This window comes from Trichoplusia ni, chromosome 9 (assembly GCF_003590095.1).
Source record: "Trichoplusia ni isolate ovarian cell line Hi5 chromosome 9, tn1, whole genome shotgun sequence".
Lineage (NCBI taxonomy): Eukaryota > Metazoa > Arthropoda > Insecta > Lepidoptera > Noctuidae > Trichoplusia > Trichoplusia ni.
The window spans coordinates 1,508,214-1,522,852 of NC_039486.1; the positions used below are offsets into that span (position 1 = coordinate 1,508,214).

Here is a 14,639-nt window from a genome sequence, read left to right on the forward strand (position 1 = left end):
ACCTTATGGCGTTGAAATAAGGTACTGCTTTTATTTCATTGTTGTTGATGTGCAAACTGTATCTGCTTTTATCTCAGTCGACGGGAAACGCATTATCATTTTGTTATGAATATTATTAAATATTATTTTTTTCGATATTATATTATTATGACTACACATAGATGACAGCAGAAGCACTTGGCTTAATCATTTTTAGCGGTTCCAAAAGAAAAGTGCGATTAGGCAACCCGCTGAGAAAGACATTTTCATAAGTGATGTATTTCTGTTGCCGAATTAACGCGAAACAATACAATCTAAAGGACCGTTCCTTTCAGATCATAAATTAATCAAAATCTAAAACAAACAGGAAGGAAAACAAATACAAAAAAGGGGGGAATCCGAATCGCTCCTGACTAGTTTCAGTTCTATTTTGCATTACCACAAAAATTAGTAAACAAATGGAAGTCTACGAATAATTTAAGAATTGTTTACAAATATTGGGCAAAACTATTTATAAGATGTTGTCTTTAAGTTTAATATCCCATACATTTTTCAATCATTAAAATAATGTTATTATTTAATCCGTAATTATAACAATTTGTATCTATTTTAATGCCGACTCGTACAATTCGCTGATAATGTTTTGCAATTTGTTTCATAGGAAAACCAATTTTATCGTGGTAAGAATAGAGTTGGTTTTCGGTCGACAGAGTAAATGTACTAAGAAAAATATTGTTGCGTTGAGTTCATTAAGTGTTTTGACACCGAGATTATAACATGCATAAGTGCATTATAACTTAATTTTAATGTAAATCGTTGAAAGTGCGTGTTTTGTAATTAAGTGTTTATTTAATAGTGTGTGAATTAAAACTGTGTTAAATAATATTATTGTGAAAAGTGATGATCTTAATTTTGGCTGAATAGATTGTCAGGTAATCCTAAAAATATTAATACGGTTTTGTTGACTTAAAATGTCTATTATTGTGTTAACCCATGGTGTTTTATTTGGCATTATATTGTGACTGTAATTTGCTAAAATCAAATTACATATTACTCCTAAAATTGATGTAATAAAACTTTTTGTCTTTATGATGTATCATTCCATATACATATATATATTTTTAATGGGTTTGCACTTATTCTGAGGATATCCTTTGACTTATTGGCAAAGCATTACGAGCCCTCAACCAGAAAAATATTTCGTGCCAGTCAGAATTGTTTTTTTGTTTTTGTTAAAATGAATTCTTATTTTAAATACCAATGAGTAGAAAGTAAATGTAGTTTCATTCATAATTTTCTTTTGAAAGGTAGTAGGTACACGCTTAGATAATATCTGCATCAGATTTATCAAAAAGGTGGCAATAAGGCCACATAGAGCTATATACTTTTTATAACATTATTTTTATTAATTAACTATCTGCTGCGAATCAGATAATATTTGCTATAAAATACAAATACGAATAATACAATAAATAACGGCAAAACTCAGACAGTCAGGAGTCGCGGGTTTGAGTCTGGTCCATATTTTTTCTATTTATTTTTTCAAAATCGTTTGTATGCTACTTTTTGTTTTCAAATATACTTAGATATATTTAAGTTTTCCTTTCTTTTCAGATAAGGACGTGCCATGGCAAGAGCCGCAGTTCATTGCGTTTTATTTATTTTAAATACAATATTTACTCAGTCAAGTTACGTATTTCATGAAAATACTAACATTATTTTTCAACCGCAGTATTCTGCTGAGTATTTTGGTTTTTCTACGTTGTTGACTAATGATGGGTTTGTATTTTTTTTATAAAATATTTTTTGTGAACATATTTGGATAATTATTAGAAATTATATAAGTTAACAATCATCGAAACAGCGACTGGCAAAGTTTTGATGAATTTGGACGAGAAGGTTTTTTTTTCTGTTAACATTAAGGCTTTCAGTAATAAAAGGTATTATTTAAATGCACATGCAAGACCCATCCATAACCCATATGACCCATGTGACCTTAAAGACTTCACCTATTGTCATGCATTGTACTAACTATACTTCTTTTTCTAGAATCCTAGTTGGAGCCCCAAAAGCTCACCACCCTGAGTACGTGAGGAACATAAACCCTGGCGTGGTGTTCTACTGCTCCTTGCATGAATTTACACAGAAACATGTTAACTGCACACCTCTTAAACGAGACAGTATATTTAGACGTGAGTAAACTTAAACTTAAAGATCTCGATTGCGTACAATTTGGGATTTATGTCCAGCAGTGGACGAATATGAGCTGAGGACGATGATGATGATGAAGCTTTAATATTATTATATAGACTATTATAACCTACCCTTCTAGTGAAGAGACATTTCTTCAATTGAGAGAAAATCTTCTTCAGAAGATTTCTTCAGAAAGTCTTCGTTGAGAAAAAATACTCGAAAATAACAGGTCAAAGTCATGTCTCTTTTCGGAGCGAAGTATCATTTCCATACATATGTATGTTTCTGAAGACGCAAAAAATTTTAGATATGTCACTACGCTAAATAGGTTCGATAAAGAGAGATGGAAAGAGGTAAACATTGGTCTTTAGTGGAACATAAAGCTTTAAAAGGTAGGCATTGACCACCACATTAGCTCACTGCGGGTGGGATTTCAGATTTCAATTGTTACAATGTTCTACTTCAATATTGGACAATGGTGTGTTAGAAAAATTAACCAAGTTAACCTACATCTTTGGAAAGGTCACATTAGTACTTTGCTTTGTAGGAATCGAAACTGCACCTTTTGCAACAAATCCATTCATGCCATCACGACAAATTCATTGTTATTCCCTATTAAGCATAATTCCCCATAAATTACATATACATAATTTTAACTATCGACATATCCATTTTGTGACATTTAAGTCCTCTTTCCATTGAACCGGGGGTTAACCTTCATAAATATATTTATCACATAGCTCTACATACAATTATATTGAAAATATGACTAACAATGATGACTCACATGAAACAAGTGATTTAACTTCCGTAATTGCTGCGTTGGATCCGTTTGTATTCAGACAATAGGGCTAATAATAGTTTAGTGATAAATGTTTATGAAGAAGCAAAATGTGATTCAGATGTCATTTTAAATTCGTCAGCTTAAAGGTGCAAGATTCGAGGAAGGTAGAATTGTAAAGAAGGGTGGTTTCAGAGATGTGCCTTTTTATATTTTGAAAGAAAGTCACTTTCGATTTGCAAAAGGAAAACTAAATTATTGTCTAATAAAGGACTGTTTGCAGTTATAGGAAGTGGAACCAAGATGGTACTATAAGGAACTCTAAGTGTCTGAGAACGACATTTAGTTTTTAGAATTGAATAGAATAACATTTATCTGAGTTTTTGCAACAGAAACAGTCTCATCATGAGTGATGGTTGATAGAAGGTTTTTTTTGGTTCACTCTATATTTATGTGACAGTTACACTCAAAAACTAATAATGTTCTGTACCTAATCATCCATTTATTTTTATTTTAGCGGCGGATGTAAGGGATCTTTATAGACTAATGCCTCCGGATTTCTTGAAAGATGACGTGTGGTTCGGAGCGACCATGGTCCAATTACCAAACGAAAGATTACTGGTATGGTATGAAATTTGTAATATTGGCTCAATGTTAGGGAATTGGCAGTAGTAAAGCAATGTGGTAGTTCAATAGTTGTCCAAACTTATTTTCCTGATGACATCCTGACTTAAAAAATGTTCGGTTTTGATAATAAATGTTGTTGAGCCATAAGCCATTGCTCGTAACCGTTGCATGGATATTGAGAGCTAAATCAATAACCGTGCGAAACAGCTATTAAATCCAAACATGTATACTTATAGTTTAATCTTATTTAAAAACTAGCTGTTGCCTGCGACTTCGTCCGCGTGGTTAGAAGATATAAGTTATGATTTAGGTATACCTGCCCGGTTTTTTTTTCACATTTTCCATTATATCTTAGCTCCTATTAGTCGCAGCGTGATGGTTCATAGCCTAAAGCCTTCCTCGATGAATGGTCTATTAAACACAAAAAGAATTTTTCAATTTGGACCAGTAGTTCCTGAGATTAGCACATTCAAAGAAACAAACAAACTCTTCAGCTTTATATATAGTATAGATAACATAAATACCCTCTCTATTTGCAAACCGCACTTTTTCATTCTAGGCCATACTTAGTCCAAAATCCAAAAATCCTTTGACATTTTCCTTTGTACTGTAAATTTGGATCCTTTCAGATAAATGCACCAAGATGGACTTCACCGTACGGTAGAAAACATCTTCTCATGAATGGAGCCAGTTTCTTACACACAACGAGAGGTTACAGAGTCATGTACCCCTTACGAGAGATTAGTAAGTGTTGTTCACCAGTCTAATACTGTCATGTAAAATGCTATTTTGTCCGTTGTATAATTGATGAGGCAATTATTGAACAAAGCTTAGGAATTATGAGCAAAGGAAAGCGAATTCCAGAAGTGTTATGATGACTCCATTTGTTTTGTAATCGTTGTGCTGCTATACATGGGAGAAAAAAAAAATTGAATTCGTTATTTTTATTATGCAGAAAGTGCTACAAATCGGATATTTTTTGCTATTTGATACGTGTGGCACAATGGGAAATTCAAACTTCAGTAGCTTTGTGGGTGACAAGTTCCTGTCCTGTTGTCCTGTTGAGATGTTTTTATTTTATCCTTTGTATTTATTTCATTGAAGTGATTTACAAAAATATTTTTCTTAACTTGCATAGGGTTTGCAGGTTTCTTACACCCTCTGATGGGTAATAGTTGATCTTAAAAAAGTTAACGAAATAATTATGACATTGAAAAATTCCCCTCTCTCTTATGATCTCTAGATCGGCAAGCCTACGTAACGGATGGTGAGAGAAGAGAATACGGGGAGTACGGAACTCATCTAAACTACTACGCTTACGGCCAGGCAGGGATGTCGGCTGCTGTCACCAAGGCCAATACTGTCATCCTCGGAGCACCCGGCCTACTTCAATGGACTGGTAAAAGACCAATGTTATTGTTAAACCTCAAAATAAAAATATTTTTATCGGTAGGCCTAAGAAAAAAAGAATGGGCTTACTTTTGCTGCCAGATAGAGTCCGTGATGAGCTGTAAACTTACTTAATAGTTGGCTGGCTTATGAGCTGTAACCTATGTAACATTACGGTACGCAATCAAGAATTGAATTGTAAAGGCTCTTAGAAACGTAAGTTGCACATCTAGAGACGTAGGTGCGACGTTCCAAAGTTTGTTAAATGCTTAGATCGGCATCATACAGGTTTACTATTCAATTTGTTTAACTACCTGTTATAGTAAAAAATGTAACATAATTGAAAAGAAAAATCTTAAAAGGGAATAAATCTGAGAAGTCCACTTCTCAGAATGTTCCCATAAACTAGTTAGAAATGACGTTTTAAAGACATCAATAGAATTAAGATGTGTTTGGAACTTCAAACAAACTTTTTATTATCAAGAGCTTTTTATTCATAGAGGTATAATGATAGTTAGCCACAACAAAATAATAATGTTAAGTGTATTTTTCAGGAGGAATTGTCAGTTTATCGTTTGACCCGAATGATTCAAATGCCAACATGAATAAGTTACCGATAGCCAACACATACAATACTAAAGAATTGGGGCCTGACGATTATTTTGGTAAGATTTCAAATACTATTATTATTAATTAAAAAAAAAATAAGTAACTACATTTGCAAAATCTGGAAGAACAGAGATCTATCCCCACTCTATTTTAAATTACGAAACAGCCCACACAAACTTAATGAATAAGTATATTTTAATGATTAAGTAGTACCTGCCTACGTACATTCAAAAAAATACTCATCAATGATTTTTCCAGGGTACAGTGTGGGTTCCGGTATCTTTGACAGAACTGGCAAAACGCTATACGTAGCTGGAGCACCTCGTAATAACATAGCAACTGGACAGGTATTTCAATTGTTTAAATATATTACCCCACTCCTAAAGATTCACCATACAATATTATCCCCTATTCTTTCAACTCGGCACTAATAGGATAGATTATTCGTAGAAAAGTCTTATAGTCTCGGCATCTTTTTAACTACCCCTTAGCTGGCTCTCACTGTATTCTTCCTTTTTATTTACAAGGACTCACGTGCTTGAGGAATTTAATCCTTAAGTCACGGGCACAAGCCACCCTGACTCAGGGTTAGCACTTGTGGATCACAGAAATGATTTCACTATACGGGGATCTTACCCCAACGAGTTGTGAGCGGATGGTGACCTACACTCATATCTAGAAAATATCAATAGCAAAATTAAAACAATAGAAAATTAAATAAAATATAAAACCTAGGCCAATAAAAATTCAGTCGTAATTTTCATTTCAATAATTATAATTTCAGCATGGCTACCACTGTTGAATATGACAAAACTTACATAAATATTATCGTTCATTCCCGATACATTATTTAGTATGCAATCAAACTGTGCTTATTTATGTGTAAACATGCAAATGTTTATGGAAATAAGTTGTACAATTGTACATTTTACTGTTATGATAATGACTAGATATAAATACAGTTCAATAAATTAAAGTTAATAATGATTGTTACATTATGTCCCTTTTCGTTCCAAGTCATTAAAAACTCGATCAAGTGGCAATCGGATACGCGAAACTAACGTGACACAGTCACACAAAACGACTAGAGAACATAAAGTCGCCTATTCGTTGTAAATTCTTTAACTTCGATTTGTATTATTACTTGGTTTGATAATTTCAACTGTGTAGCTATAAGTATTCATGAGATAACTAATACAGCCTGGTATATTATTTTATATCTTTCTGATTCTTTTTCCAAGTCCCGATTTTTGTGAGCCAATAGATTCAGTGGTTGTCGGAACAAATAGAGTGACTAAGAATAAATAAAACAACGAAATAAATATCCCTTATTTATTAACCAGAAAACCTACCTACGTATTTAGAACACTGGTGCCAAAATTTAAACAAAAATATCCACGATCACATATTCCCAAAACATTTTTGTATTTACTTTATCATGTTACAGGTGTTAGTCTTCAAACCGCCGACTGAAGAGCTAGACAGTCTTAAAATCATGGCGAAGGTCAAAGGAACTCAAAGTGGGTCGTACTTCGGAGCCAGTGTATGCTGCACGGATATCAACGAAGATGGATTTGATGACCTTCTAGTTGGGGCTCCTACTTTCGTTAATTCAGATGACTGGCTGCCGTTTGACCAAGGAGCTGTATACGTTTATCTGACAACGGTAAAGGTAAGTACATGAATTTGTAATGTTCAATAGGTCAATAAGGGTAAGAAGACACAATGTTTCTTATCAATCCATTTACAATCCTAAGAAAGCGAACAACAATAAAAGTATAGAATCACGTTGTCATCTGTCTTCAGTATATATGTATTTTTATAGTTACTGTCGTGAGAATGATTCTTTATAAAATGATGCAACGGTTTACACGTATTTATTAAGATTGCCTGACTAGTTCGACTCGCGATTCCACAGTATCTGCTCATGATTAAGGTTTCCGTTTGGAACCGAAACTAGGCGGACAATCTCGATAAACACGCGTGAGAAGACTTTTGGATCATTTACAGAGGAACTAATATTAACTGTATGATAGGTGACATCTACCTCCATCTTAAAAACATTGTCACTATGTGTTATAAATAATAAGTTTGATTTTGTTACTGATACCGTCCTGATTTAACGAGAAGCCTGCATCCTCTAGGATAAGTCAGAGGATTGTATTACTCATAATTTATCATATATATAGGCCATCGCTAAGTTAACTCATCTATGGTTGTAAATACTTTTGAATTTTCGCAGGATTCTGGCTTTGTTTTGGATGATGCTGGATACGTGACAGGTTCTGGTACTAACGGAGCTTGGTTTGGTAACAGCATATCAGACCTGGGGGACATTGACGGCGATGGTTTTCAAGGTACATATAATAGTTTTCAATGTCTAACATTAGCGTAAACCTAAGAAACCACTACATATGTATAATAGTTAATACAAATAATATTAAATGATTGATGATGCCTCAACCACAGTGAAATCAAAACAAGTACTGAAAGATAACCAAAGATTAAAAAAAAACCTTTCTTACCAGATGTTGCAATAGGAGCACCGTGGGAGGATGATGGGATTGGTGCAGTTTACATTTACAGAGGAACCTTAGAAGGATTATCAAATAAAAACGTTCAGAGAATACAACCTGCAGGAGCTAGAGGCTTCGGATGGTCGATAGCTAAAGGAGTTGACGTGGATAATAATAATTGTAGCGGTAAGCTATTTTTTTCAATTTTTCTCTTCAAGAGAAATAAAACATCGGTAGATGAACTTTAGCTTTAAATAACATTTCACGAAATTATGATTTTTACTGTTCACTATAATTACTTAAGAAACTTCTTGCAAAATTTTAAAGGTATTCCAACTATTTTTCAGATCTTGCCATAGGAGCCCACAACAGCCAGACATCGTACCTATACCGATGTGTTCCCACAATGCAAGTGGACGCCGTTATAAGGGTGCCAGACGCCATTAACCTGCCACAAAACACCACGAATTTCACAGCAGTGTTCTGTGTGTCTGCTCCAGTGACACAATTATGGAGAAATGTTGAAATAAGTTGGTATAATTCTTACTTTATGTATTTTTTTACGTAGAACTTCACTAACTCCAGAAATAGTTTTTGAATGTATTGTTTTGATTTTTTGTAATGAAAGTCAGATTTCTCAATTTGTCTGTATTTTTTTATGAAGAATCAACGAAATCTGTCACAAATACTGAGGTCAGACTCAGTATTTGTGACAGATTTCGTTGATTCTTCATTCATTTAACGAGAAATATCTATAATTTTGTCCCATTAAATTTTCCTCAAGCTTAGCTAAGCAGATTTTATTTGAACTCAGGAGTATTTTGTGTTGTTAAAAATATAACTTCATCGGAAAAATGTTTTCTCCCTTCATCCCAAAACGTTTTATATTGCTTGTCAATATAGACCTTCCCTAATTGGCTTAACCTAGCTTATTTTAGACCAGTTCTCTGTTTTGTTATTTTCTCGTTAATACCTTATGATAGAAGAGCTTATTTCAGATATAATTGGAACAATCGAAGCGGATCCAGAAAGTAACAGGGCACTGATATCAGGAGATTCAGAAATCTCATTTCATTTAACGCCAGGACAAGAAATATGTCATGAGCAGACTATTGAAATTAATGTACGTATGCATCTAAATTAATCTCTATAATTTTTCTGAGGTTTATGACAGCATTAGTCAATTTGATCCATATTTTGCGGGATGATTAACAAACATTCAAGTCTCATGCACAAAGACACAAAATCTCATGAGAAGACAATTTGTGGATCATACAATACTGTTATTACACGGTTATCGAACGAGAACGCCACGTTCGATCAGTGGGTTTCGCATGGTGACCTTAACTACTAGGATATCCTCGCAGTTAATTGTAGAATAAAATCGTGATTTGTTGACTAAATTTGATCACAATACGTGACGTGACATTTGAATAGTGAGACATTCATTTTTGGATTAAGACATTTTATGCTCAGTTATTGTTATACTAAGATTATTCATAAAATGGTCATATTCTACTTTTTTCAGCCCACTGCTGACTTGTCAAAACCAATAGCATTGATATTTCAACTGGAACCTGACGAGTTGATGAAAGGTATAATGATGAAGATGATGTTTTAAAAAACCATTCTAGTTTTGAAAAACAACTGATATTTTTACAAAAAAAACATGTAAATTACTTCAAAAATAATATCAGCCAAAGTATAAACTTAAAACACATAATTATGTCCTTTTTTGCAGAAAACTCCACAGTATTCCTTTCGAACGCTGCAAGATTATCTGAAAATTCGACGTTAAAAACTTCTTTCCTTATACAATTAGTTAAGGATTGTGGGGAAGACTTGATTTGTACTCCATGGCTTATAATGACTTTGAAGGCTTTTCATTCGTAAGTATTTAATGAGACTAGGTACTCATATTACGTTTAACGTTTAAATATGCATTTCTTGTAATTTGTTTTGGAATACATTTTATACTACTTTGTTTTTGGCAATTTTATAATGTTTTATAATAATACCTGCCCCAATGTTTGGTAAAAGTCTTTTTTAATGGAAGGGATAGATGAAATCAGCCTTTCGTGTTTCACTACTGGACCAAAAATTTTAGGGTTAGCAATTCCAGATTCAATTTTGTGTAGACATAGATATCTTCTTGATTCTGGAATTATTCAAAACAGAATCAACCAAGTGCTCATTGATCATTGAATATTTGACTAACTTTCATATTATTTTCAGTCCACACATCCCAGGATCAAACACAACGCTTGGTTTGAGAGTATCAGTTACGAATAAAGCAGAACCAGCTTATGGTGCTAGAGTAGAAATCTTACAAACCTTACCTCTAAAAAGGATTCCTAGTGAATGCACTCTGAAAAAATTAGCACTATTATGTGAAATAAATAACTTACTCAGAGACGAAACCATTACTTGGGATCTTGAATTAGACGATTCAAATGAGAAATATCAAGTAGATGTTATGCATTTCCACGTTAATGCAGAATTGATTGATCCATTGTTAAGAAACGTTACTGATGAAGCAAAGAAAGAACTAATGCTTGAAGTAATTCCTCGTTCTGATTTTAGTGTTTCCGGGTAAGTAATTTTGTGTGATATTTCTATCAAACCTGTCTATCGAGGTCCAGTGGATATAGGCCTCTCCCAAGTTGCGCCACAACACCCATTCTTCCTCCTTCCGCATACAGTCCAATCCAACCACTAAATTAAAATTTTATCATAGCTCTTTTCATTAATTAGGTAGTTTGCTGGCTGCTGGTAATTGTGTTTTTATTAGTGAGTGAAGTCATGGTTTTGCATTAAAATTTCTGCGTTTCCTTTTCAGTAAATCCATGCCGAATGATACCATATCTGTTTTAAGAGAGAGCTTGGCAACTGGTGCCAATGTTTCCTTTAAACATTATTTTGAGGTAAGCAATGAAAACTTTAGTTACAAAGGTCTATGCCCAGCAGTGGCTTATTTAGGCTGATGACGATAATGGTGATGGTGATGATGAATGGAGATTTTGTATAGATTATACATTGGTTAATTTAATAACTTTTACTCCTTCTCCATTCTAGATAACTAATCTTGGACCTTCAGACGCTCCAGTTTTGACCGTGGAGATTATTCCACCAAATAGGGTGAGTGCAACCTGTGTGAAATCTTAATTAATTTAATAGTATTACAATTACATTTTTAGAACGATAATCTTATTATTGGCTTGGTTTACCTGTTTCCAGACACGTATTGCTGCTAACATCAGCGGATGCGAACGAGACAAGGCCACTGATTTGTCAGAAACCGAAGTCCTTAAATGCATTTGGAAAATACCAGCCAAAGTATCTTACCCAGTTTACGTTCCATTGCAAATGGATTTAAGTATAGAAGGTAGTATGTTTTTAATAGTTCAATAAATATGTAATTGATAACAATTAGTAGGCATAAGCCTAAGAACGGTTTCAGACTGGACTCAAAGTGGCTCAGGCTCAGGATAGAGAATCGTCGGTAAGAGTCTAACACTACTCGTTCCCCCCGAGAAAGGTTTTCAGATAAAACGGGGTGTCCATGAGGATTACCCCACTTTACCTGAAAAAATAGCGTAGAAAATTGCGGAAGGAATTGGGGAAGACTTTTTTACAGATGTGGGGGACGGTACTCTAGAAAAAAAAATAGCTTGATGAACTTTCAATGTCTTGTGTTTCTGGCTTCTCCTTCTTAACAATAGGAGCATTGCTTTATGTACTTTATACAGTGAAACACCCCGTATACGTAAGATAATACCCCGTATCGCCCATACACACACCGTATCCCTGGATAAAACTAAGGCAACTTGTGGAACACATATTTTTGACTTCAAAGATAGCCAATTGGTATGGATCACCATCCCAACCAATAATTTTGACGACGTATCGCGCGTAAGATAATTATTTTTAGTCTGGCGACTACCATTTTTTTTAAATATATTTTTTCTCTTACAGGTGAATTCCTGAGAGAAAATAACACTTATAATGCAACAACAGTCATCGTCGTTCATAAGAAAGTTCATGGTTTTCCTAACTATATGTAAGTGTCTATATAACATAGTTTAGTTTTCTAATCAGACTTGTTATTGCTGAGATTAGCACGTTCAAATAAATTAACAAGCGCAGCAGTTTTTTGTTGTGCCAATATTTTATCCACCCTCTGATTTATTTTTTCATACGTATTATGTAGTTTGTAAATTCTATTGAGTTTTGTTCGCTGTTCACTGTTTCTTTTTTTAAGTGAAAGCCATTTTCAATTCAAAAGTCAAAGAAAACAATTGCATTTTCTTGATTACTGACACTTCCTTCCATCATGTTAGCCATCCCATCTAATTTAACTTTGATAATTTCTTGATTAAAAGATTAAACTTAATTAAAACGTCGACTTTGATACACAGTCATCCTTGCATTTTTTTCCAGCTATTATAATGTGACTACAACACTGATCTTGGAACCAGAAAGCTTTACTTGGAAGCTAATACTAGTCTGCGTACTACTGGGCTTACTGTTACTGGGTGTGATTGTCTACATAATGTATAAGGTATGTCTTTCGTCTGGAGGCAATTGGAAAAACACAAAGCCATTTCAAACAAGAAGTGATATAGTAAGGCTGTATTCAAAACAATGGCTATTGAGTTAACTTTCACCCTTAAGTGGTATGCTTGGACTTGGAGATAAATAAACACTTTAGAGAATCACTTATTTTGTACTAGATACTTACAAAAAAAATCCAAATCTATTTAGTATTTATGACTAAGCTGCAATTGCACAAGTTGATCGATCACAGCTTAAGCTACGCTTGATGCGGTCGGTCCTTGGATGAGTAATCATCTTTATTATTACAAGTTCCTACATGTGTAGAAAAACACGTTTTTCCCGGCTATTAGTTATAATTTTTGACTGGCGTCACTGGCGTTTAGATGCTAGAAAGTCTAACGACCAGGTTTACCAAAGGGTATTACAGGGGGGTGAGTGTGGTCCAGTTAACTGGGTTGAGGAGGTTAGGGAGGAAGTCGCTTCTTCTAAAACTTAGCTACTTAGCTAGGTTAGACTGGAAGATGACCCAACTATAGGCCTGTATCGTGATAATGTGTAAGTAAGCTAACAAAATACATATTACCTACCTATTAAAAAATTTTGAAATTTACAGCAAGGATTCTTCCAAAGGACTACACACAAGATGCTGCAGCTTCAAAAAGATAAGGATCAACAGTTGATTCAAGAAAGCGAGTCATCGTCCTCTCACTACGAGACAGATGAAAATACTCAAAGCGCGGGAGAGTGTGATGATGCTGATTATCATGAGATACAGTAGCTGATGTCGACGAGGTTAAAGAAAAAATACGTTTAAACATGGTTGCCTCAAATATTGATTGTTTAAGTGGTTTTAAGGTTGGAAAGAAAGCAGTTCAGTGATTGAAGCTTATTTATGGATTTGATCCCTGCGTAGGACACGCATTATATTATTTATTTTATTTAAAAAAAACGACTCCCACACTAAAGAATTTAATCCTTGTTTCACAAACATATAATTCACATGCACAATGATACCCAGACTCAGAACAAGCATTTGTGGATAACACCAATATTTGTCATACGCGGGGATGGAACCCGCGACACGACGCGTGCAATGGTTTTGGCGTGGTGACGATAACCACTCGGCTATACTGGCATTCGTTTGTTCTAGGATATTGTTACACCAAAGACTGAATCCAAGAGTCTTAAAATATAGTATTAGTAAACGTACAGTTAAATCAATTACGTATTAGGTAAGTGAAATAAATTTGTAAAAAAAAAGCATTTTTTTTTTCTCCTATCATTGTCACTACTGGCTTTTGCTATCTTCTCGTTTATTATTCTAATTCCATATCCTTTGTTACTCACGCTTATGTTTTATAGTTTTGCGTCAAAATAGTGACGAACCGAAACTAACGTTGACTCCCGATCGAAACAAGTCTGGCGATCGAATAAGAAAAATCGAGTGACACTCAAAATACATTTAAAACTAGCTATTCCCCGCGACTTCGTCCGCGTGGTTAGAAGATATAAGTTATGATGTATACCTTTTTTTTTTTTTTTTGTTTAGGCGGGGGAATCCTCATGGACACCCACTCCCTCGGGGGAGGAAATGGGTAGTGTCAGACTTTTACTGACTAAACCTGAACCGCCGTGCTACGTCATCCGCGTTTTTGTGTCGGTGTATGGCAATGCGTTGCAATCCTTCATACACCGACCGCGGGCTTCCACCGGCCAGTAATGTGGGCCGGTAGGTCACTTTCTTGTGTTGTGTGGAGGCCGACGTGTAAAGAGCGTCGGCCTCCTCGCCTCATATTGGGGCCGCATCCATAGCACCGAATGTGGCCCCCCGCCGTGGGTAATATACTCGGACGACAGACACCCCCGTGCCGTCGCCCAGAACCCTAGTTAGGGCGGGAGAGCGCGCTCATGCGCGGCTCTGCGCCGCCCCACTCGACGTCGGCGTATGGCGGGCGCGCTGGGGTCAGTTTCCCGAACGCGCTCCGCCG

At 35.1% G+C, this 14,639-nt stretch overlaps 1 protein-coding gene across 4 annotated transcripts; it reads left to right on the plus strand.

The window, feature by feature from the left end:
- Window positions 1-352: 352 nt before the first annotated feature.
- LOC113497504 (integrin alpha-PS4-like) lies at window positions 353-13,911 on the plus strand. Of its 4 annotated transcripts, XM_026877075.1 has the most exons (22): window positions 353-911; window positions 1,594-1,758; window positions 2,029-2,171; window positions 3,471-3,574; window positions 4,210-4,324; window positions 4,824-4,979; window positions 5,524-5,634; window positions 5,837-5,925; window positions 7,026-7,250; window positions 7,821-7,935; window positions 8,107-8,280; window positions 8,442-8,624; window positions 9,093-9,217; window positions 9,623-9,689; window positions 9,836-9,983; window positions 10,330-10,686; window positions 10,934-11,018; window positions 11,170-11,232; window positions 11,332-11,479; window positions 12,070-12,154; window positions 12,535-12,655; window positions 13,265-13,911. In XM_026877075.1, exons 2-22 carry the CDS (start codon window positions 1,607-1,609, stop codon window positions 13,427-13,429), a joined length of 2,931 nt encoding a protein of 976 aa, XP_026732876.1. In that variant the 5' UTR covers window positions 353-911; window positions 1,594-1,606; the 3' UTR covers window positions 13,430-13,911. The 4 variants fall into 4 exon arrangements, with proteins under 4 accessions (XP_026732876.1, XP_026732878.1, XP_026732879.1 ...); XM_026877077.1 differs by lacking the exons at window positions 353-911; window positions 1,594-1,758; window positions 2,029-2,171 and adding an exon at window positions 2,401-3,120; XM_026877078.1 differs by lacking the exons at window positions 353-911; window positions 1,594-1,758; window positions 2,029-2,171 and adding an exon at window positions 3,147-3,259.
- Window positions 13,912-14,639: the final 728 nt, after the last annotated feature.

What these genes read in the sequence shown, in the direction of transcription:
- LOC113497504 (XM_026877075.1), top strand. Translation starts at nt 1,607, where the DNA reads ATGGCAAGAGCCGCAGTTCATTGCGTTTTATTTATTTTAAATACAATA. An exon ending in ACGAGACAGTATATTTAGAC is followed by an intron (nt 2,172 to 3,470) that starts GTGAGTAAACTT and finishes TTTTTATTTTAG; the next exon opens with CGGCGGATGTAAGGGATCTT. An exon ending in CCTTTAAACATTATTTTGAG is followed by an intron (nt 11,019 to 11,169) that starts GTAAGCAATGAA and finishes TCTCCATTCTAG; the next exon opens with ATAACTAATCTTGGACCTTC.